The sequence below is a fragment of the Penicillium arizonense genome, assembly GCF_001773325.1.
Source record: "Penicillium arizonense strain CBS 141311 chromosome Unknown PENARI_contig007, whole genome shotgun sequence".
NCBI lineage: Eukaryota > Fungi > Ascomycota > Eurotiomycetes > Eurotiales > Aspergillaceae > Penicillium > Penicillium arizonense.
Genome location: NW_019173284.1, coordinates 1199585 through 1223216, shown reverse-complemented (window position 1 = coordinate 1223216; position 23632 = coordinate 1199585). Strand labels below are relative to the sequence as shown.

The 23632-nt window shown below is 50.1% G+C and overlaps 9 protein-coding genes across 9 annotated transcripts; 3 read left to right on the top strand and 6 right to left on the bottom strand.

Moving 5' to 3' along the window:
- Window positions 1-16: 16 nt before the first annotated feature.
- On the bottom strand, window positions 17-978 carry PENARI_c007G12140 (Mob1/phocein family protein; the record flags this gene model as incomplete). Its single annotated transcript, XM_022631252.1, has 3 exons — window positions 17-258; window positions 320-547; window positions 606-978. 3 exons carry the CDS (start codon window positions 976-978, stop codon window positions 17-19), a joined length of 843 nt encoding a protein of 280 aa, XP_022489101.1.
- Window positions 979-1414: 436 nt separating this feature from the next.
- On the bottom strand, window positions 1415-4031 carry PENARI_c007G10482 (putative intracellular protein transport protein (Sat1); the record flags this gene model as incomplete). The annotated part of the gene is made up of 3 exons (XM_022631175.1): window positions 1415-2295; window positions 2348-3433; window positions 3491-4031. 3 exons carry the CDS (start codon window positions 4029-4031, stop codon window positions 1415-1417), a joined length of 2508 nt encoding a protein of 835 aa, XP_022489031.1.
- Window positions 4032-4420: 389 nt separating this feature from the next.
- rrg9 (mitochondrial ribosome assembly protein RRG9) lies at window positions 4421-5266 on the bottom strand (the record flags this gene model as incomplete). The annotated part of the gene is made up of 1 exon (XM_022631164.1): window positions 4421-5266. One exon carries the CDS (start codon window positions 5264-5266, stop codon window positions 4421-4423), a length of 846 nt encoding a protein of 281 aa, XP_022489009.1.
- A 1327-nt stretch (window positions 5267-6593) lies between these two features.
- Window positions 6594-9957, top strand: PENARI_c007G04215 (WD40 repeat domain-containing protein; the record flags this gene model as incomplete). Its single annotated transcript, XM_022630874.1, has 4 exons — window positions 6594-7136; window positions 7190-7461; window positions 7510-8349; window positions 8412-9957. The coding sequence occupies 4 exons, from the start codon at window positions 6594-6596 to the stop codon at window positions 9955-9957; spliced, it is 3201 nt and encodes a 1066-aa protein (XP_022489200.1).
- A 1075-nt stretch (window positions 9958-11032) lies between these two features.
- PENARI_c007G09795 (uncharacterized protein) lies at window positions 11033-11691 on the top strand (the record flags this gene model as incomplete). Its single annotated transcript, XM_022631136.1, has 2 exons — window positions 11033-11324; window positions 11420-11691. The coding sequence occupies 2 exons, from the start codon at window positions 11033-11035 to the stop codon at window positions 11689-11691; spliced, it is 564 nt and encodes a 187-aa protein (XP_022489345.1).
- A 652-nt stretch (window positions 11692-12343) lies between these two features.
- acuM (gluconeogenesis transcription factor RDS2) lies at window positions 12344-14246 on the bottom strand (the record flags this gene model as incomplete). The annotated part of the gene is made up of 6 exons (XM_022630901.1): window positions 12344-12386; window positions 12440-12636; window positions 12704-13455; window positions 13509-13809; window positions 14014-14036; window positions 14114-14246. The coding sequence occupies 6 exons, from the start codon at window positions 14244-14246 to the stop codon at window positions 12344-12346; spliced, it is 1449 nt and encodes a 482-aa protein (XP_022489086.1).
- A 558-nt stretch (window positions 14247-14804) lies between these two features.
- Window positions 14805-15817, bottom strand: PENARI_c007G00802 (uncharacterized protein; the record flags this gene model as incomplete). Its single annotated transcript, XM_022630715.1, has 5 exons — window positions 14805-14957; window positions 15018-15125; window positions 15180-15344; window positions 15396-15480; window positions 15573-15817. The coding sequence occupies 5 exons, from the start codon at window positions 15815-15817 to the stop codon at window positions 14805-14807; spliced, it is 756 nt and encodes a 251-aa protein (XP_022489336.1).
- Window positions 15818-17874: 2057 nt separating this feature from the next.
- On the bottom strand, window positions 17875-19086 carry PENARI_c007G07774 (basic helix-loop-helix domain-containing protein; the record flags this gene model as incomplete). Its single annotated transcript, XM_022631044.1, has 1 exon — window positions 17875-19086. The coding sequence occupies one exon, from the start codon at window positions 19084-19086 to the stop codon at window positions 17875-17877; it is 1212 nt and encodes a 403-aa protein (XP_022489457.1).
- Window positions 19087-19604: 518 nt separating this feature from the next.
- Window positions 19605-23430, top strand: PENARI_c007G01994 (cytochrome c oxidase assembly protein; the record flags this gene model as incomplete). The annotated part of the gene is made up of 9 exons (XM_022630762.1): window positions 19605-19640; window positions 20156-20241; window positions 20296-20407; window positions 20496-21692; window positions 21809-21886; window positions 22554-22693; window positions 22755-22824; window positions 22892-23333; window positions 23384-23430. 9 exons carry the CDS (start codon window positions 19605-19607, stop codon window positions 23428-23430), a joined length of 2208 nt encoding a protein of 735 aa, XP_022489201.1.
- Window positions 23431-23632: the final 202 nt, after the last annotated feature.

The following is a 23632-nucleotide window of genomic DNA, read 5'->3' as shown; positions in this document are numbered from 1 at the left end:
CCACCCGAAAGCACACTCAGTCACTGCGCAACATACTGTCCACCAAATCACCCAGTGGTCCCCAGAAGTCCTTTCCGCTGGCCAATTTATGCTCATCGATGAACAGGACGTAATGCTTGAAGCTGGTGTTGAGATGGGGTTCGAGGCCGAGGTGTACTACTACCGGGTAATGATGGCAATAGATATGGGCGTAGACACGATACAGACGCTTGAAGATTTGGCGGAGGAGACTGGGGAAGGTCTTGGGGAATGGGACGCCTAATAGACAATGTGGTAAGTAATGGAACCCAAAATCGGCCATTTTTCCCTTGGAGCGTACCAATTCGGCTGGGGAACATTTGTTCATTGTCGACATTGCTCTGAACCCAGGCCATCAAATGCTCGATGTATTCCGGCGCCGACATCTTCGTGGGCCGCTTGAAGTTCTCCGAGTCTTGCCAAAGGTACTCGAACTCATCAGTCGCCTTCATCTCAGGACAAGTCTGCGGCGAGCAGAACTCAGTTATTGAGCCATAAAGAAGGTTGATCTGGTTGTAAAAGTCGACAACTAGATAAACCAAAACATGAGCGACTGCATGCAATCCAACCTAACCGGGATATCTCACTATTAACCGCAAGCCATTCATTGAGATCCTCGCCCTCAGGCAACTTCACAGCCTTGCGCAAGCTACCACTTCCAAGGGTAGCCTCAGCGAACTGTCGGAGCTGGTAACTGCTCGTGCCCTTAGCGGCAGAGCGGGGCTTGAAGGGGGCCCTTGTGCGAGCATTTCTGGGAGGTGTTAGTCCAAAGCAGCCTTGTTTGAGAGCACGCACGGCAGGCGAAAGGTAAGAGGGGGGTTCCAAGAAGGGCAGATGGAAAGTGCGGGTGGTTTGGTACAGGGAGGAAGGGCTGATGACGGAGGAGTGGGATGGCGGGGACCGAGATGCAGACTCGGAGGCAGAGAAATGAACAGCCGGAGGGGTAGCGGGGACAGACATGGTGGTGATGAACGAAGCCATCTTCTCAGTAGAGGGCGCTTTTGTAGGGGGTGATTCGGCGGGGTCTGCGCTGATCGCGACGTGCCTACATTCCAGTATTAGAATTGCTGTGTTGCAAGATCCGGGACATGCAGTCGGGAATGCTCCAGGGTGTACCTTCTGAAATAAATTAGAATAACTGAGTGATTCGAGGTTGAGATGAGATGAACGCGCAAAGGAGTGTTATCGGGTTCAGCTGATAACTGGTCGGGTTGCCCCAGTGACCGCCTAAAGTATACACGGAGTATATGATGCTACAGTATTTGGTTTCATTTATTTCAATTATACATTGGTCCCAGAGGCCATTATTCGCGAGTCTCGGCACAGGGGAATATTTAAAAACCAAACAAATCAGATACCTGCACGGCAGGACACACATGTACATCTGTGCAGAGTGCTAAATCGTGTAGCCCTCGTTCTCTTCGGGCTGCCGCTCTCGAACGGTCTCTCCGTAGACTGTTAATGGAATGGCGATTTCAAAGGACTCGCAGTTTAGATGGTCCGTGGCAGACAACAGCTTGCCACGATCATCCGAGGATAGGGTCTCAAGCAAGCGAATGCCCGATGGGCGGGGACCTTGATCGCCCCGACCATTGGACGTCACAAACTCGAAACGCAGTTCCCAATCAAGGGTCACACCGCTGGTGAGAATTGTAGGTGTGGCCGCGATAGGAATGGCCGGGCTGAAGGCTACTCGAGTAGCGTGGAGTGTGTTTTCGAACAAAGACGCATGAATCTTCCGTGTAGTTCGGTGGATGCTTGCATTGGAACGAATGGCCAAAGTGGGCGTGACCTTCTCAGATGTCTCTAGTGAAGCTCGTACTGCATAGCATGGAATTGTAGCATTGCCAAAGTCCATGGTAGCAATAATGGTCTCCCCAAGCCGGTGAACTGGCCGATTCAAGACCACTACTGCAATGCGCTGTCCCTCGCGGGCAATCTCAAAGCGATTGGGGCTGCGTCGAGAATTGATTGCCTGGTTACTGCGAAGGATGGCAAAATCAATGATATCCTTGCAGGTGAGCATCTGCGGGAGACCTTCAACACTGGCTCGTCTCGAGGAGAGAGCGCCGGGTGGGAAGAGCGTATTGGAACGCGCACGTTGCTCCAGAATTTCATCCACATATCCAAGGAAATCCGTTGCAGAATGATGAGTTTTGCTGATGCTTTGGTTCTTCGAAGCAACTGACGTTGTTGGTCCAACTTTTTGCACCTTCGCCTCATCTCGTAGAAGCACATAAGGTGACATCAGGTCATGCCCAAGGATATCTCCCTTGTCTGAGAAGTATTAGAACGAACTGGGGAGATCAGATCTTGAGATATTACTCACCATTCACACCGCTGTAAACACGGAAGGGGATATTGATGCGGTTAACTTTTTGAGGCTCGTTGGCTCCACTTGGCCGCTGAGTTCCAATGACTAAATTATATGAAATTTTGATGGCCTTTCCTTTGTGGCTCGCCGGGAGTCCTTTCGGGAGGGCAAAAGAGAATGAATATGACTGCTCCTCACCTGGCGCTAATCGAAGGTCGACAAATAGTAGCGACTGAGAAGTCGATAACAGTGGAATGGAACGAGAGGATGACACGCCGCGCATTTCTCGTAAACCATCCAATTCGTTGTTGGAGAGAAGACCATTGATGGATTCTTCGATTGTATTCCATTTAAGCGCTCCCCAAAACCCACCGGTTTTGCGTGGACGCTCGGGGGTTGCTGGACGGCCAGGAATCCCTCCTGGGCCCGGTTGGCCTTGGCCACCGACAACTCCTTTGCGTTTGACTTCCTCGAAGGCCGACTGGTTGACTAGGGACCCATCCACTGTAAAAGAGGCGCTGACCTGAGCATAGCCCATGAGCAGCGCCTGGCTGTCGGGGCCCTTGAAGGGAGATGTCACCACGCTCGAATGATGCCGCGCATGTCGTACAGATGGGGGCACCCGTGCAGCTTGTGTTGAATAGGCTGTATATTCCGACCCGAGAGTCTCAGTGGAATGGTCACTGACGGAGAAGAACTCTCCACTGCTCCGAGCGCTCCCATTTGCGCTAGTGGCCGAAATGATTCGAGTCAGCTGTTGGTGTGCCGGAGCCGTCAAAGACGATGCATCCTTGCCATTCGATCTTCCCCCGGTAGATGAAGTACCGTTTGTCGTTGCCGATTTGGGAGATGGAGTGCGCGCTGAATAATTGGCGCTTGGTTCGGGCGGAGGCGCGGCTGGGAACTTGAATTCCATGGGAGGTGGTTGTGGTCGTCGCGCAGGTGGTCGTATTGGCTCCACGGGTCCTATTGGACTTGTCGCTAGAGAGCCAGGACGACTGCGACGCCCCAGATTGGAGGTGTCCACAGTCAGGTTGCCATTGGGATGCTCGTTTGGAGCCTCTGCCAAGGGAAAAGGGAAAGCATGGGTGGGGGACCTCACTGATGAGAGATGACCATTAGCCTCAATTCGTGCCGTTTCAGCTTATTCGGCTTTACCTTTCTTGTAGGAGTCCTCGTAGCTATTGTTCCTCCTTGGCAGAACCTGAAGACTCGCCGAGCGCCCATGACCCCTGACTGGCTTGGGCCGATTGTATTGATGTGGTGCAGGTGTCGGATCGGTCTGACCTTCACTATCAATAGAGAGAATGGATACAGATCGTTTGTGGCCGTGACCTGGTTGCCAAGTGCGCGGTGTAGAGGGGCTGCTGTTCGGAGGGAAGCTATGTGAGCCGACATGCGGAGTGCTCAAAGACGAGGCTGTTCGGTGGTAAGGCTTTCGCTGCGAGCTGATGGAGTATGACCGTCGGCCAGAGAACAGGCCCTGTGGTGATTTGAGTCCGAAGAAAGAGTCCGAGTTCGAGTTGGCCGTGTGGTTCGCGACTCGAGAGAGCTTTCGTGAATGTTGGCCTCCTTCGCTCCCACTGGCATCGAACCCGGTATCAGCCACGTTCTTGAACGTGATGGTACATTCCACATCTTCTCCTGCGAATATGGTCTGGTCTTTCCATTTCACGAAGACTTGGATGTTGGATGGCATGGCGTGTCAGCATATGGGCAGTCGGGCCACGAGATCTAGGGAATTGCAGGTCGGCACGATGAGCTGTAGTTCAGTCGAAGCTTTAGAAAATAGGCCGACATGAGCATTCTGTCAACCCGAATGCATGTTGGTTGACGTGAAGAGTTGAAGGTTCCTTGCCGAGGATGAAGTTGCGTGGCGGACATTGCTCCACCCCCGAACTCCATACGTCAATGTCTCAACTGGGGTATCAAAAGATCAAAAAAAAAAAAACAAAAGAGAATACAATTTACAGTAATCCATTGAATTGCATTGAATTGAATTATTATTGTCCATGTTTCAAAAAAGAAGCGCTATTATGTATTGTACAGTGATGCAAAGTAAACTATATCAAACAAGGGGGAGTCAGACTACTTTCGTCGACCCTTGTCATCATACAACACTCTGGCATCCGAAATGGGTTTCGTACGCTTGGTTTCGGGTCGGAGACCAAGCTCAGCCATACGACTCCAGATTCGGTCATGTCGCTTCTCCCATCGCTGGCGCCGACTCTCCTGCTCGTCCTCCGATGGCTGCCATCTGCTCTTTAGAATCCGACGGATAGCTTCCGGGGACACCTCGAATTCCTGTGCGAGAACAGGCGTTGTGAACTGCTCAGGGGCTTTCGCATGTAGATGACGGATTCCATCGAGCGCATCAGGAGAAAGCTTCTTGGGTGGATTCCAACCCTGGGGAAACTTCTTTTCCAGGGCGGCTTTTTGGACTTGCCATGGCTCGGGCTTCTTCTTCTTTCCATTCGGTTTCGGCTTTGCGTCTTTGTTCCCGTGCGAGTCCTTCCGGGGGTCCTTTCGGCTTTCCGTATGGGCTTCTTTCCGAGCCTCTGTTCGAAATGCCTTGCGCTCTCTGTCGGATCTCTTATGGACATTCTCTGGTTTTCTTTGCTGGCCCTTCATCGGTTTCCATCCATTCTTGTTGCGGGGAGGACCGGAAGATTGCTTTCTTGGCTTGTCAGAAGGTGTGGCGGCCTCAGTAATCGGAGACTCAGGGGTTGCCTGCCCTGACTGCTCATTTTGAGAATCGCGCAAGTACGGGATCGAGCTGAAGGGTCGTCGAATCTGGGAGGAAAAGGAAGGACGAGAGGCGAAACACTGGTAGGGGGTCGAAGAGGCCAGGTCACTGGCGTACTGGGAGCGAAATACATTGCGCATAAGGGCAGGCAAAGCCAGCTTTGCCGAGGCAGCGCATGTAATCACCATGGTGACAGTAAAAAATAGATATAAACAGAGGTTGGATGTGAAAAGAAGTCAGGAAAATATTGGTGGCGATAAGATAACTAACTAATTATCGCTGCCCGAGGGTTCAGGCACCTAGATCCTAAAGTTGACGCTAGACCCAATCTGGTAACTTGATTATAACTCTCAAATCCGCAGTCAACTTGCTTCATTTCTTTGAAGTAAGGGTCTCAAAGGATACATTTAGTGATACGCTTGGCGATATATTCGAGGCCTACGTAAGGATGTATTTGAGGTATATTTGAGGGTGTGTTTGTAGATCCGGATTTGGTATGTTTATCACGGCAAATTGCGCAAGTTTTGCTATACCCGAGAGTAGCCACTTGATCCATCTAACAGATTCAATGAGCATAAAGAATGCCTAGTGCAGGCCTGATAGCATTGGCCCAGCCGGCCAAGCCAAAATGCTTATTATAGGTGGGCTTTGTTCCTTGACGATGGAAGAGAAGTGCTGTATCACAACGACAGGTCGAATTGACAAGGAAATAGCTTTTAGAAAGTGATATCAAAGAACATCATATTTTTGATACTATCAAGTGTTGATCCCAGAGGTGAAGTCCACGGGCTGATTGGAGTAGCACGAGGGAGTATGGGTAGGGCACGTGCAATAGGCCCTCGAGACTTATCATATTCTCCAGCTCTCGTCCCCTGTGCAGGGTCACTCTCCTACAAACCTCACGGTTTGGTATACTTACATTTAGAGCTGAGCCGAAGGTCCGACTTAGCGCGAGCGACCTGTGCACTCGACCCACCGTTCATCTCACGATTTTTCGCCGATCGAGGGGCTGAAAGCGAGGTCTCAGTTGAGCAAGAAGTCCTCTCAGCTCCTTGATTAAAGACCAGTGGAACAATTCAACTCCAGTGCATTTCAAGGCCGGAAGCCCTGAGATCTGCGGGATTTGACAGGGGGAGACCCAAGGTTCGGATTCCTCAGATCGTCTGGAATGATCCGCTGTTTAGCGCGGAATGAGCTTGTTGTTTGTTCCCTTCTTTCGACCTTCCACGACGGAGTCCCTTACACTCTTTTGAAGTGAGTTCTAGACTGTTGGACCTGCATGAGGCCTTGCTGATCAAAGCTCCATGTTAGCTACCCCCACTAATTCGACCCCGATCTTCCCACACTGGGCCAACCTCGCCAACCTCTCCTGAACGCTCCTTCAACACTGCAACCCGCAAACCTCCGATTTATCTGGCGCCTTCGGAGTTTCCTGACGAATGCGCCTACATTCTGACATGAAAATACCCCGCGCGCACAGGGGACCTTGAAACACCGACCTCAGCCCCCAAGGACATGGCTACCACCGCCCCTCTCAGCGCGAAAAGCAAGCTTGCTGGTCCAGGCGCATCATTGAAAATCACTCCTTCGAATTCACCAATCTTGAGACCGGGTACACGATCTCCCAGCAAAACCTCCCACTATTCCTCCTTATCTCTCCAAACCGTCATCGGCACAACCACCACAACCCCCAATGGTTTCTCGAGTCACGACCAGAGCAAGAGCTTTGCGCTGTGCGCTGGATCCGCCGCAGTGCTCGCAGAACTAGACGAGGACGCCAACCTCTGCCAGCGCTTCTTCCGAGCGCGGCCCTCCGCGACCAGCGTCAATCCAGCAACTTCGTTTTACAATCAATCAACTCCACCGGTCACTCCGGACCCGAGGGCACGCTCTCTATCCCACATTCGATCCAATCCGCATATCAATGTTCACAATGGATCCCCGTCCAGCGAAGTCGGTGAAAGTGGGAGCCCCCGCGGGTGGTCCTCGAGAGAACGAATCAAAGCAGTGACGAGTGTCTCGATCAGCCCCAATGGAAGATTCCTTGCGGTAGGAGAGGTACGTAGATAATAAACGACCAGGGCGTGCAACAAACAGCTGACAGCTCCCAGACTGGTTATAACCCTCGAGTTCTGATCTTTTCGACAGCAAAAGATGCTTTACCAGATGTACCGCTATCTATTTTGAATGAGCATACATTCGGTGTATGCAGTCTCGCATTCAGCCCGGATTCCCAGTATTTGGCAACCCTCGGCAACCCGAACGATGGGTTCCTCTTCATCTGGACAATCAACCTCAAGAATGGATCGGCCAAGCTGCATTCCGCGAACAAGTGCACTTCGTACATCAAAGACATGTGCTGGGTTGGCCAAACACTGGTCACGTATGTTTGATAATGATTATAATTAGTATTCGACTAACTGTTGTGCAGGACCGGCGTGCGACATGTCAAGGTTTGGCGTCTTCCATCAATGCGACCGATATCTCCCACCAAATCACGTTTGAACGTCGACGGGGCTGGTCCCTCACCCAACCCTGCCCCAAAAGCGCTTTCTGGGAGGAATTGTCTACTGGGCGCACTCAGCGATAGCTCATTCACCTGTGTGAGCAGCATCTCCGACCACGAGGCAGTGATCGGTACAGATTCCGGCGCAGTCTGCTTTCTCGATGATCGGGAGAATTCTCAGAAGATGATCATGATCAAGCAAGTTGGTTTTAGCATCACATCTGTGGCCGTTGATTTTGACCAGGAATCAGTTTGGCTCGGTGGGCGTGGAAGGCAGATGCAGCGCTTGTCCTTTGAAGCCCTGCGATCTTGTGGCTCAAACAGACCGGGCTCTCCTACTCGCCTTGATAAAAGCGTGATTGACAAGAAGAACAAGGCTCCTGCAATTACCTGCATGGGCTTTCTGAACTCGCATTTGGTCACTGTTGAAGCCACCCGTGAAATACACATCTATCCGATCAGCACTTTGCGCGAGGAGGGTGAGCAGGAGCATGGCGAGTCTTCTATGCAGGCACATCGAGATCCCATCCTCGGGATTTGCCATATGAAGCTCCCCAATGACTTTTCCGCGGACTTATTTTCCTGGTCTCGAAACGGATCCGTGAACTTCTGGGATGCCCAGGGGAAGTGCCGGGCATCGAAAGCGATCGATCTCGACCAATTTTCGGGAAGCGAAGAAGATGCCGCTGCAAACGAACTCAAGGTGTTGAGAACAGCAGAAAACGCGAACTGGTTCGTCTCAGGCGACAAGTTCGGTGTATTGAGGTACGTGGCATACGTGGCACTTGAGAATATAACGAATTTTTTCGACTGACTCGGAAACCTAGACTCCTTTCAAATGCCGAATGGACTTGTGTCAGCCAAGCTCGCGCCCATGGCGGGGAGATTACAGACCTGGCCCTCCAAGAAACTTCAGATTCCTGGTTGGTAGCAAGCTCCGGTCGTGATCGGATGGTGCAACTTTTCGAGAAAAGAGATGCCGAATTGCAATTGGTTCAAACCATGGATGACCACGTTGGTGCCGTTGGGAAATTACTATTCATCAACGACGGCGAAAAGCTGCTTTCATGCTCAGCAGACCGCACTGTCCTTATAAGAGATCGTGCGACAAGAGAAGTGGAGAGTGGCACATCCGTTGCCTACCTCGTTTCCAGAGTCATCACTCTGAAAGCGTCCCCTGTCTCAATGACGCTTTTCCCGGATGACTCCAGCATCCTATATGTTTCTACGATGGACCGCTGTATCTCCAAATTCGACATCTCTTCAGGGCGCCATCTGCACTATTTCAAGGCATCGGATTCAGAGTCGACTGATGCAGTTATCATGGGCTCATTGACAATTGCATCTGAGATCCCAGGCCAGACCCCGAAGCTTCTCATTGGTGTCTCGACCACCGACAAGTCTCTCCGCGTCTATGATCTCGAGCGAGATCAACTTCTCACTGGCGAATTTGGCCATACAGAGGGCGTGACAGATGTGCTTCTTCTGGAGGACCGCAACGAGGAGTCCGAAGGAGCACCTAAGCGCACTGTGGTCAGTGCTGGCATGGATGGAATTCTCATGATATGGAATCTGTCCGTCCTGCAGCAAATATCACCGGACCTCGTTCAGAACACAAGAGATGATGACGATACACCTGCCAAAGAAAACACCGCTGCTAAACCCCCTCTCAGAAAAGTTCTTTCTCGCAGCGAGTTGGCCGGCTTTCAACGCCCCGACAGTCCTAACCCTGCGACTCCAACACCTATACGCGAGCGCTCGCCGACTCTAATGAGAAAAATGTCGAGGCTATCTCTAGCACCGTCTTCCCTGAAGAATCACTCTGTCTCAGAAACCTCATCATTCCCAAATCGTCTCTCTCCCTCACCTGCTACACCAACGGACAGAAGCCGTCGGTCACCATCACCCGTGAGCCCCAAATCCAAGGTCTCGGTGCCCAGAAAGCCGAACAGTTCGCGGAACAGCAACCGCCGGACATCGATGGATTTCAGAACCCGCGCCAAAACAACGCCACGAAGCGAGTTTGGCAGTCTGGATATGTCCACCGAGCAGGTGTGCCGCACGCTCCGGGCCTACCGCAAGAAACTCAACGGTTCCACACAATACATCCAAGCACAAAAGGAGCTGGAGCGGGAGCTGAGTCTTACTCTCCGTGTTGTCACTGGCCGTGGCCAAAGTAGCGATGAAAGCGGAGAAACAGAAACTGATAGCAGTGGCAGAGACATGGATCGGAGGTCCAGTCATTCATCTCGGTCGTTGAAGTCGCCCCAGATGCCCCGCCATATGCCCTCTACTCCATTGCTGCGGCACAAGGTGGTACGCCAGGTTTCACGGAGCCGTTCATACGATGCCACAGCAGATGGAGATGAATGAAGCATGCCCTGCAATAATTTTCTATCATGCCTAAGAAAGAGGCCTTGGCCCCCTGGTGTCCTCCCACCAAGGCTGTGCATTTATCATGGCATTTTCTTTTGCCTTCACTTGATCTTCTCCTTCACATCTACTGGCGTATTTGCCATCGCATTCTCTGGAAACTTTCTCCTTCCTTTTTTTTTTTTTTTTTTCTTTGCTTCTTTGCATATTTGCATCATCCACTGTGTGTTCAGTGGCTTGGGCGATTTCTTTCTTTCTATTTACCTCTTCCTGATTTCCTAGAGATCTTGGACCTTCTGATGATACCCATATTTACCTTCTCGTGAGCGGCCATAGGCTGTCTCGCTATAATCAAGATCACAAGCCCCTTTCTTTCACACCTCTTACTCACCCCTCCTACCTCCTAGATAACACTACAAAGAATAAATTCGTTACTGTCCTTAGGTGTGACGGTTAGTAAAAGGTTTGACTATTGGAATGACGTGCCATAAAATCATGATTATTTCCTAGGTCGGAACTATGGGGATGCAACACGATGACTCGCAAGACGATACTGTTGCAGGAAAATAGAAAATAAACGTGGATAATTGCTTGTGACTAAGTTTTCCATGACAATCGAACCAAAGAGACTGTTTATTGCGGTACTGTAGAATTCGAAAACAGATTACCCTTTAGACACTCGCGCTTTCTCTCCCAGCGCCCCACTCCGATCGCACTAAACTTAATTCGGTCGGGGGTAGTCTTATCCATCTTTTGATGATGTACAGTACATTCTGGTAAATCATAAAAATTACCGTAATTACACTTTCCGGCATTGGAAAAGGTGACTTACAGCCATTGGCCTGTTGTGATTTCCACTATTAACCGATATGATCAACTTCCCCGTGTTCCATTAAATTGAGCCTAGTATGTATTGTCGTTATCTGCCCTGACCCTAACCTATTGACTCACTCTCCTCCCGCTGCCCTTTTCCTATGCAATCTAGCGTTGACTTTCTTCCACCAACAAGCATAGTATCCTTCGCTTCGCTGACCTATTTATCATCCTATCCTCTCAACCCTCCCTTTCCCCGACTATGGCTCGCACCGCCCTATTTGTGATCGATATTCAGGCCGATCTAGCCCAGGATCCTCGAACTGAAATTCCTCACGCCGCTCGAATCCGAGATGTCGGGACCGCCGTTCTTTCAAAGGCACGTATGGCCATCGACAATGAACTTAGTCGCGGCCTACGCGCTAATCTTAGCATAATCATCGTCCAACACCATGAAACTCCGGAAAATGGCTCTTTGGTGAAGGGCAGCAAGCCTTGGGAGTTAGTTTTCAATCCACGTAATGAAACAGAGAGGATTGTGGAGAAGACTACCAGTGAGTTATAAAATTAACCGTTTGCTTCAATACAAACACGGTCTCTTGTTTTACAATAGAAAATAGTGTCCCGGCAACTTACTATATTTATACAGGTGACACGTTCGAGTCCAACCAGCACCTCGCAGATCATCTAAAAGCCGAAGGGATTGAAGAGATTGTGGCTTTTGGAATTCAGAGTGAATATTGCGTTCAATCAACCTGTGAGGGGGCATTAGCCGCTGGCTTCAAAGTTGTGTTGCTACAGGGAGCCCATTCGACTTATGATATAGGAAGTCGGAAGGCAGAGGAGATTGAGCGGGAGGTTGAAGAGAAGCTCCGCAAAGAAGGTGCAGAAATTATTCCTTGGGATGCCTGGCAACCTTGACACAGATCAAGGATAGCCGGAGCCGAAGTCGGTCCTAGTCATAGACTATACATCGTTCCACCACTCCGAACGGACTACGCAGTTATATATCAATATCGGATTCAAGTTGGTTTATCTACCTCCTTATTCGCTAGATATAAACCTGGTTGAAGGAATTTTCGCGAAGCTCAAGGGCTTCGTTCCGGCTTAGCTAGAGCTACTATGAAGGTCATCCGAACCGAGGATTTAGTTTCCTTTTTGGCTGGTATATTACGTTCTGACATGATACAGTATGGATGGATGGACGATTTCATTTGCCCTGGACCCTCGCGAACGATGACATGGTACAAACATACAGCCACGGAGCGTTTCGGCAAGGATGTTCTGTCCAATGCTGGAAAGTGTAATTAAGGTAATTTTTATGATTTACCAGAAATACATCAACAAAAGATGGAGAAGACTACCCCCGACCGAATTCAGTTTCGTGCGATCGGAGTGGGGCGCTGGGAGAGAAAGCGCGAGTGTCTTAAAGGGTAATCTGTTTTTGAATTCTACAGTACATATACCAAGTACTGTACATTTGTATGAAGACAGCCAAACCTCGGGGAATCAAGACGAAAGAAACGAAAGAAAAGAAAAACAACACCATAATACCAGTGCCTATCGAAAGCGGTTACTTGTCGATAGGGAGGAAGTTGCCAACAATAAGAGATGGACTGTATAAATTCATTAGCCAGCACAGAAGCCAGTGTGTGCATGGATGACTTACATGTTGTGGTTATCACGTCTGATGGTAAACGAAAAGCAGCAAGTGATACCATCACCCGTTGAATTAGGGTTGGGACTTTTAAGAGTGCAGCTGGTGAGCATGGCCTTTTGTGTATTGTCAAAGGCGATAGCACCAAACTTTTCCCAGTAGCTCACCAGCTGGTCCTCAACAATGATTTCGTGGATAGCAAGCTTGCCCTAATGAAAGAAACATATTAGTAAGATATGACGTAGCTAATGGTACCAACTGTAGGTAGATACTCACATCTCGCAAACCCTCAATGGGGACATCAATCAGCTGGGCCATTTCGTTGTTGCCACGGAAGATCTCCCCTGTCCGGCGCCAACAGCAGGCGGGAATAGCCATACTAGCAAACACACGGTCATACTCCATCAAGCTCCGCTCGAACCACATCTCGACAAGGATCAATTCGATATCAGTCAGGCTCTGCATACGTTCTCGGAATTTCGGCCGGAACTTGTCAAGCTGTCGTAGGATCTTCTGTCGGGATATTTGCTGCATGTGCTTCTCCATGTACTGATTCAATCTTGCATAACCCTTGACATAATTGAACGGCTTCAATAATCCGGCATCATATTTCGCCTTGAGGAGCTTGTTCATCCGCTCCTCCGGTGGGTCAGTTCCCGCTGGATCGGCGGCCGTCATGTAGTACGTTTCCCGGGCTTTGTCATTGCCAACAGTTGAGGTTGGCCGTTGAATCGTGTCTCCCTGTGGCGCATGACTTTGCGCTGGTGGTGGAAGCTGCGCCGGGGGCGGTAAGCCATTCGACAATCCTATGCCATTCATAGAGTTCATCAACGTCGAGTCAGAGTAGATCCCGGGCATGTCTTGGTTTTGGAACATTGCCCCATCATCCAACAGACTGTTACTGAGGAAGTCTCCGAGCAAGTTGTATTCGTTGGTCACTTCTGGCGCATTAAACATGTAGGACGGGTGGAGCGAATGCATATCCTGGAATTGATTCTGGCCTCCTACCCAGTCATTGTACGGCATAACTGTCATCACACGTCAACTGAGGCCGGGGGAACTAGTTTCGTGACGAGCTTACGCTGAGAACTGGCCTCGAGGTCCTGGCCAGGCGTGGAGAGGGTTCCGGGGGGCACGGTGGAAGTCTGATTCACAGCCGAGGGCGCAATTCCGACCGTAGCTTCAGGGAATTGTTGCTGACCCGCAGCATCGGCTACGTCGACACTCCTGGGCATACCTTGAACAGCTAGATCATTGTTCGAGCCCTCCTCGTCTGCAGCCGACTGTTCGTGGTCGCCACGTCCGCGCTTCGTAGTTTCTCTCGGTTCGTCATGGCACAAGTGGCCAATGTTGCGCTTTATACACCGAGTGCAAGGTCGCTCCTTCATACAGGTCAGCTGATGCTTGTTTCCACAACTCGCAACTCAAGAGTTTGGTCGCGGACGGAGGAGGTCGTACCGAGTCGCAGGTCATATGCTGTCCCACGCGAACAAGTTTCAGTTAGCAAAACTATTTCCTCGAATAATCCCCAAGACAGTGCCAGGACTGTCGCATAGCAAATCCACAGAGTCCTCGGTGAAGCTTACCGAACGGCGACAATAGACGCATGCTGAAATAGCAAAGCCGGTCAGTCAAGTGTTCTCGCGGGCGCCGACCCCTGTCGCATGCTGCGCAACGGCAACTTACCGTGATTCACCTTCCGGCGCTTCTTGGGACTGGAGTGACTCCCCGCGCCGGTTGTTTCGGCCTTGGTCGCAGATGTTTGTTCCTTGAGGCTGTCCTTCCCTGCATCCCCGGACCTGGACTTGGCCAGCGACATCTCGGTCATTGCGCAAGAATTCCAGAAACCAGGGTGAAATGAAATGGCTGTGGTTCAGAGGTTGGAAACGTCAAAAAGTTCAGGATGGAGAAAGCGGAGTCGCCCCTCCGAACTCCTCCGCATTTCCGCCACTTCGGTCGAGGCATTACATTTCTTAGTGCTACAAATGGTCTCTGTGTACAACAGCTTGTATTATGGCTTATTCCATTATTCTCGATATTGAGCCTCGTGTTTGGCGCGTGTCGCAAATCTCTCCGGGTCTATAATTGGGACCGGGTTTGCGTCGACTTGCTGCGTCCTTCATTTCCAGAGCCTAGTATTGATCCCTCTTGGTCCTTAGTAGCATAGACGAACACCGTGCGCAGCTATTCAGCGCATGGGTTGGGATCTGAGCACGCGACATGGAGTGTCTGGGTGATCCTGGACCGCCGTACTCGGCACTCGAATGGCTTCTCTCAGTAAGCGCGAAGTTCCCTGGCCCGAGGTCTTTCATGTGCCAACGCGCATTGAAATGCGTGTAGTTTGTTGATATTTGTATGGTGCGGCAATGTCCAGCGATCAGTCGTTGGACACTGAGTACAGGTCCAAGGCAGCTTGCGAACGAGTGATCGCCTCACTTAGCCCAGCAAATGGCGCAGTATTGCTTTGCATGGATTGAAGATGGCCATTTAGTTGCTTCATAAGTCCTTGAATTTCGGGGTCGGCGTCCAACTAGAATTGAGCATGGTGTAAGTTTCTACGGCCAGCGTAGCAGATCAAAGTAATGCATACCTCGTCCAGAGTCGCTTGGCTATCCTTTGCGCCGAGAAGCGTAAACCCGGAAGCCATTGAGCCCTCGGTTTGAGGAAGCGCGTCCAGCTGCCGGAGAACGGGGTGTTCCTGGGAACACAGTCAGTTGAGAACACCAAAGACCCAAGGTATTGTGTCGCATACATTCTTCGTCTGTCTTTTTCGTTCAGCCTCGGCCCGTTTGGCGTTCTTGTCCATTTCCTGCAGTGACTTTTTATCACGCACCAGGGCCGCTTCTTCTTTTGCAATCTCAGCTTTCAAGAGGTCGACACTGTCGGTCATGGTGGCCAGGCTGGATTCCAGTGCCCGCTAAAGCATAATCAGTATGGGGTTGTTGTTGACCCGGTGCGGGTTGCATACGTGCTCATTTAACGCAGACTCGTAGTCGAAGTTCGAGTCTTTTGTCGCGGGAGGGAAGGGCATCCGTGGGAGTCGTTTGCCTAGACTGTAATCACGCAGAGAGAACCGTCAGCGTGTTGGTTCCTTCGAGGTGTTGGTACTTGCGCGAAAGCCTCCAGAAGTATCGTGTAGACCTACTTTCGCACAACCGCTTGCACAGCACCCTGCGCCTCGATGCGCTTGCGCTCATTCTGGCTTCGCATGATGACCGGTCGCTCGAGGGAATGAAACATATCCCGGACTCTTTCTTGAACGGGTTCTGGTAGAGTTATCCATTTTGACTTGATGGTTCTCTCGGGGACACGGCGGACATGGGGTTTGAGGTAGGCGTAGCGCTTGGAATCATGTTCCTCATCATCACTGTGCTTTCGTTTTGGAGGCATGATGGGGAGTGTCGGAGATAACGTTGGAGAGGGCGACGCGTCTAAACACGGCAAAACAAAGCGGTGGGACATGACAGCTATACAACCCTCAATGTAGATCATTGGTTGATCTATTCACTTCATTTGTATCATATTTCTGATCTTCTTTTCCACGAGATCTGTGATATCAATTGCAGAGGAAATGCGCTAAGACTCTGGAGGGCCCCGTGGGAACGTCCAGTGTTCGGTTGAACCCGTGTCCATCTCAACAGCCATGATGTCTTCTTTCAGGTCTACCAACTGAGCTTCTCGGTCAAGGAAAATTCCCAAGATCTTCTATTTTTATTTGATTGCATCGCTCAGAACTCCACTCATCTGCTGGCTCCGATTTGTGAGGCGACAATGAAAACACACATTTCTCTTTTCGAAATCTTCCGCCAGAGATACCCGCAGATATCATCGCACATATTCCCGAAGGTAGAAGAAGTGGTCATTGACGCTCAGAAATCCAAGACATTCCCCTTCTTACAAACCTCCGGAAGTATGCCAAGTACATCACTGCACCAACGTGGCAAAACTGCTTGTGTTCAGAATCGACAAGGAATCGCTGGATGTCTTCAAGATTAGGTGCTCTTGGGCCTATCGGCGCAGAGCACGTGAAAGAGTATTTCATACATGCTTGCTGGGGTTCCAGTAAATTAACATTAAACACATGGCTGAGACTTATAAACATGTTCGATCACAATATGAACTCGACAATAACTGGACATGGACTGAGACGCCTCGGATCGCCAAGCATAACCCTTTTCGAATGTGCAATTGGACACCGCGATTACGAATCCATAAAACTGGGACTCGTCCGATCAGAGGTGACCTTGGTGCCCACAGATATTGCCTGTCAAAAAAGCATTCAGTTATTTCGTCGAGAGAGGCCAAACCGACAAAGCCAAGCTATTTCTCGACAAAGATTTCGACCCGATGCAACGCTGCTGCGTGAATACCTTAACAGAACGACCGTCAACCAACAGAGGCATTACACCTTTCCACTGTGCCGTGATAACGACCGTCGAGAAACAGTAAAATTCCTCCTCGGCTACGGCGCAGGGCCCCTGCGAGGCTTTTTTGAATCCAGCAAATGCAAATTCACCACTGCGCTAGGGATAGCCGTGCGCCATAACCATTTCCTTACAAAGAAGATGTTACTGAAGGGTCTGGAGGTGCGACAGGTCACAATTGAGTGGCACCTGCTTCTGTTACCACTTGCAACTCAGTATGTCAACGATCCCAGTGGGATGATTTACCCGCAACGCCCTTTACCTTTGAAACAGAAGAGAAATGTACCGTTGTTCCTGCTTTTGAGGCAGCAACATTGGCGCTTCGCGCATCCGGTTCCTCGTAGTGGTCGAGATGTTACTAGGGGTTCTGAGGGGGTGGTGGGTGAAGCTTGATAGGCTTGTGTCTAATCCATGTGAGGAGATATGCATGTACTTGCATTTAACTGATAAGTCAGTTTAATATACAATCCAACACGTTCTTTTCAGGTTAATATAAACATAGTTGGACTGGATGATACAACTTAAGACAAGATCAGCCTGGTCAATGTGTTCTAATATATGCGAGGTAGTATACATGTAGTATGGGTGAGCTATTGAAGTCCATCATAATGTAGAACGCCGCTCATTGTAACATACAAGTTCACTTAAGTCTTTACGGCTAATACTCATGAAATGGATCTACATGGTAGGAGCAGTTGCATGTCCCGCCTCATTGCATGTCTTACATTTGAAGTTAACGGAAGAAGCCTATGGTACATATCAGATATTGTTCTGCTAATAAGGTTTCGAGTTATGCACTAGGGTATCGATGCCGACCAACCGAAGGTGATCTAATATCACCAACGGTAGCAAATAGAAAGACAGAGAGAATGCACTAGACCAGAAAAATGGTATCTTGTCGCCAGGACTGCGAAATGAACGCCAACCGCGCCGGTCTTCCTCAACCCGCTGAAACGCTTGCAATCCCTGTTAGAAAGATACAGGGCCATCCAAATTATATGTTTAGAAGGTTGCCAGAGACTATTATCTTGGCATTACCAAGCCATTGATGCCTTTGAGCTCATGTAGTTGGCCTCGGAGGATATCATTTCCATGGAGAAGATCTTCAAGCCAATCAGCAGCGGAAGTGAGCATTGCGCTCTTGCTAAACCCGCCGCCTCTGAGCCCTGGCACGAGCGTACATAGATCTTCGAACCCTTGACGGATGAGATTTCGGCGCTTCTGTTCTGAAAGGATGTGGTTGGTCCTCTTCTGCTCTTCGGAGAGGTTCTCTCGTGCAGCTTTGGATCCTGGCTGTATACGAGCTTTCCGAGACAAATCTGTTGACACCCGTCGTCCTTTACTTATGGATCCTCTGGATTTTCTGGAATGGGGTCTTCCATCCTCTTCGTCGGAGAGGTCGCCGTCTTCTTTCATAGTTCGCGACCGTTTCCGTATCTGTAAGCTGTCGTCGGGGATTGAACCAATGGATTGTGATGCGAAGGAGTTCCGATGGACAGCCCCGTCGACCATCCGTTCCGGACTGGGAGGTCGTGTGTTGGCTGCGCTGCTCTGTGTTTCAAAGCATCCTAGATGATCTAGCAGTTCCTTTGTCCGCTGTTCCTCATCAGGTTGGTCGGGTGGGCGAAGGTAGCCTTGGTCCATAAAACTGACATCTGAGCCCCAGCGGAGACTGCGGACCTTTCTTGATGGATGCTGGTCGGCTGGAATGGGATCTCGGACGTCAAAAAACATCTCTGATGTATGATATCCAGTGGGCACATCAGCCCGAGACGGAGAGGTACTCGGCCCTTGCCCGACATTTCTGGCTTGTGAATCATTCCTCATGTGGGTCCCATTTTGTGGCATAGGGTGTCCTGCAAAAGCCTGCTGCGCTAGCGTGGACCCGATATCTTGCCCGTTTAGGCCACTCTGATATAGCATGGACGCTGCTGCAAATATGTCCTGACCTGTAGGATTTCCTGCCATCATCCCCCCGTTTGATTTGCCAAGTCCATGCTGCTGAAACGATGGCTGAGACAGTGAAGTCGTCGATCCTTCAAAGTTCGGAGGCAGTTCGCCAGACCAGTCGAAGTTTGGTACCCCGGATTTATGTTCTTGTCGCATCCAAAAGTCATTCGTAAAGTGGTTCGCATTCATGGTAGTAAAGAAGTTGTCGAGCATGTTGGATTCATTATCATCAAGAAGAGACGGACCCGGGGGAAGAGCGGGTGCTTGTTCGAATGGGGTGTCCATGGGGGAGAGAAAAGAATCTGAGGTCATGTTAACGGGTATTTCATGGTGCATTCACAGAACCACTCACATCCAAAGGGTCCAGACGGGGGTGATGTGCGTCCGGTCTGCACTTCAGTCCCATGACCATCCATTGTAAAAAAATTTTTAAAAAAAAGAGCGCTATCCGTTGTCTTTATATCGGGGTTTCTTGCTACCCTCAAATGAAGAGTAGCGCGGACCAAGACGCAAGTGGCATGCCTCGGTCCAGTCTAAAGTATGCGTTATGCGATAAAGTTCCAGAGGATCGTCGACTCCGCTAACGAGGGGAGTTTGGGGTTTAGGGGTTGATGCGATAGTAGTTGCGCAAGAACAAGAAGAGTTGAAAGAAGCAAGTGAAGAGAAAGCGAAGAGAAGAGAATGTGTAGAGAAAGAGAGACTCCGGGGAAAGAGCAAGTGGAGGTTCAAAGCAGTTGGATCACATGCAAAATTTGACCGCGTGACGTAACAGTACCAAAAATACGGAAATTACAGCCGCAACGATGGGTCAACAGTTGGCTTTGAGTGGTATTGGTCATGTATTGATCACGTATCTCTGGGGAGAGCTGTACCTCTGGGGAACTTTCCCCGTGATCTGTGCCTGACTGGCCTCGAGCTTTTCTTTGTACTCAGCGTGTCCCTCAACCGTTTGGGTTACTTGCATGCTACATCTGCACATCCATCTCGGTCTTCTGCAGAAAAGCCCCATTATTGGGTCAGTGCGGTTCTTGTTTTTGGTAGTCTAGTCCATCCCCATTGGCCTTGCAATTAAATCATCCGTGGGCCCTTCAGGCCCCGCAATCCCGACTATCGTCCGAACAAGCCGGATGATCGTCTGCTCTGCTTCCCCCTGGGAACTGGGGCTCTCTGTCAACCGAGGTCCAACGAGCCCACACAACACTTAAGGGACGTTACACGGCTCCGCGATCAAAACGATCGTGCAGGTGTCAGGTTTCCGGAGAATACTACCCAATTTTCGGGAGGCACAATTGTAGGTTCCCACGGTTTCTTGATTGGGGTCTGATTATCTTTCAACGGCTGACCTCCTCATTAGTTCGGCTGTGATGGTGCCCCCCTTCCGGACCTGAAGGTTTCCAGTATGGAACGTGTGCTCCCGAGAAGGGACCGGGCAGTGAACCCGTGAGTGCGATCCGTTACCCTAAAGTATAGATCCCTTGCTGACTGTCAGTGTAGCCTTCTTCGCGCCTACGCGCTCGGGTACCTGTCATCGGTCACCCCGAGGTTGGTGTCGTATGTACGCCGACTGTGCAGGCAAGATTGGACTGCACAGCAGAAACTTCAAGAGGTACGCAGATGTGAACCGTGGCGTCGGGTTGTGATCATTTCTCAATACCAATATGTGCAATTGGAGCTGTAGCTGACCGTGAGATCAGCTAGTTCAAGTCTTGACTGGCCCGTTGCGTGTTAACAGTTTCCCAACATTTTGTGCTGCCTTAGTAGGCGGCTCAACCTTGCTACCAATAGGATTGTATCGCCTATGTGCTTTGATCACCGCAGGACTTACCAGAGGCGACATTCGAATTTCTCAAAGGCTCGATCGCTTGATTCGATTCGCTGCAGCCTTTCTATCAGGATGGTTCAGTTTCCAACTTATCAACAGAAACCGCATTTGTCTTCCGACAGAGGATGTCAGGACTCAGCGGAAGTCGACTGAGCGGGAATCTACAGGCCAGAAATATGATTCCAGTCAAGTTGCAGCCAATCCGCTTGAGCATCACCGCCCAGAGCTGGCAGGGAGGACAATGGACCTTACCATCTTCTCAGTCACACGAGCCATGGATGTCATCGCGTGTGTGGCATGGAATCGCTGGTCCCGCCACCGCAAGGCCCAGAACCGGTGGACTGTTGCCGAACGCTTCGTACCTGGATTAGCGGATGCAGGATTATTCGCCATGAGCGCAGCTATCGTCATGTGGGCATGGTTTTATCTCCCAGAGAGACTACCCAGGACATACGAGAAATGGATCGGGGAAGCCGCTCAGGTTGACTCGCGTTTGATCGAGGCTTTGCGCCGTGCTCGACGAGGTGTCTTTGTATACGGAAAGGATACAGGACAAGCACCACTTCTCAAGCCTATGTGCAAGGACTATAACTGGCCAGAAGATTGGGGAGACCCAGCCAAAACCATTCCAATCCCCTGCGAAATGGTCCACATGGGCTGCGGCCCTAGTTGTGAGAAACACGCCTTGTACCGCTTTGCCAGAACCTTTAAATTTGCCTGTGCAACGTACATCCCGCTACAGATTGTTCTCCGTCTGCGGGGGATGAAGTCCACAGCAGCTCTTCGGCGGGCTATTTTTGATGCTGCCCGATCCTCTGCATTCTTGGCCTCTTTCGTGAGCCTTTTCTACTACTCTGTTTGTCTTGCTCGAACAAGACTCGGCCCTAAGATCTTCGATCCGAAGACTGTCACCCCGTTGATGTGGGACTCCGGCCTCTGTGTCGGAGCGGGATGTCTCATGTGTGGCTGGAGTGCATTGGTCGAGAAGGCGCGGAAGAGACAGGAGCTAGCGCTATTTGTGGCACCCCGGGCAGCTGCCACGGTCTTGCCACGGTTGTACGATAAAAAGGTATGTATGCATAGGACCCTCGCAGCAGGGTTACACCTCCGGCCCCCTTCTCGACGCCCCCAAACTGGGCCTGTGACGGGTTCCGGAGTCATGAGCGCTCACTGACCTGTATACAGTATCAATACCGAGAGCGCTTTGCATTTGCTGTCAGCGCTGCTATTCTTATCACTTGCCTTCGAGAGCGGCCCAGTATGGTCCGAGGGGTCTTTGGCCGCATCACTAATAGCGTTTTGAACTAGGCCTCAAGGAGGCCTATACCCTTATTGTTTTATGATTATTCTTTTGTTATAGACTTCAGACTGCTTTTCTGGGTACTATCCTGTATTATCATTCATCTTAAATCCTATGGCTTCTAATGCTTCATCATGGCGGTATCTTCAATATTCAATCGATGCTAATTTCAATCAATCACCTTTTTCTTTTAGTTTTTATTGTTTTTCTTGTCTGTGTGGAGCGGCTTCTAATAGATCATCTCTTGTAAATAACAAAAAAAAAAAAAAAAAGGGGTCTAGCAAACGGGCTGAAATATATTCCGAAAGACTCATCCCAAAATGATCAGATTTGCTGCTGAATAACTTGTAGAGTTTGCAGTTTTGGCCACCATGATTAGACCTACATGCTACATCTCAGAACAAGAGCCACTTCATCCATTTTATCATCCATACAGTAAATGCGAATCAACATAAATGCAGCATCAAATATGGCACCATAGAGGGCTTATCGATAAGAGACTCATCACGTGTTTGGGATGCCTGCACATCTTGAGATTCAACATCCGATTGCACTTACTCTCCAAGAACCATGTTTTCACGATTACTCCCCTCATGGGGCCGCTCAACGCTAACGGGGGCAATTCCACAGCGACAAATTTACCTCCGGAAGAACGTCTTCGACGTGGAGAGGAGGTACTTCTCGAGAAATTCCCTGCTCCAAACAAAGCACCAAGGATCATCAGCACCTTTTAATACCCCGGAATCGCAAAAGCGCAATACCTCTACATTGTGAGACCATATTGGATCCTGAATTTTAGCCATGGTGAATGCTAACGGAGTTGCCGACCAGGTACTATACCGTCAGTCTCATCCTCGGAACCGTTGCACTCGCATATGGATCCGTCCCTCTTTACAAAATGGTGCGTACGACCCTATCGCTCATATACCTCATATACTAGTAGAAGCCATACTAACACCCAATTGCAGATCTGCCAACAAACCGGCTGGGGCGGCCAACCCATTCTCACCCACCGCAACGGCGACGGCGATACCGCGGGGCGCGTGACACCAGTGACAGACTCCCGCCGTCTCCGCATCACATTCAACGGCTCTGTATCCGATGTTCTCCCCTGGAAGTTCACACCCCAGCAGCGCGAGGTCCGCGTGCTACCTGGCGAGACAGCTCTGGCATTCTATACCGCAACGAATAAGGGCCCGAATGATATCATCGGAGTCGCAACGTACAGTGTCACGCCGGGACAGGTTGCGCCGTACTTTAGCAAGATTCAATGTTTCTGCTTCGAGGAGCAGAAGCTCAATGCGGGAGAGTCGGTTGATATGCCGGTCTTTTTCTTCATTGATCCTGACTTTGCGACGGATCCTAATATGAAGGGTATCGATACTATTACCCTGTCATATACATTCTTCAGTGAGTTTTACAATGCTTTATGTCTTTGAGCTGGACTGACCCCATGATAGAAGCGAAATATGATGACAATGGTGTTCTCAAGCCCATTGCTTCATGACAAACACATTCTGAGGATATTTGATCAGATTTGCGATATAGCATAGACTTGAGCATTTGGACATTGTATGATCTTGTGGTTTGGCTTTTTGTACCCTTCTCATCTCTTGTAACACATTTTGCATGTATTATACACCTCGGAGTTTGGCGGAAGGCAATTAGATGCCAAAATATACCTTGCTGTATATATTTCTCAGTATTCT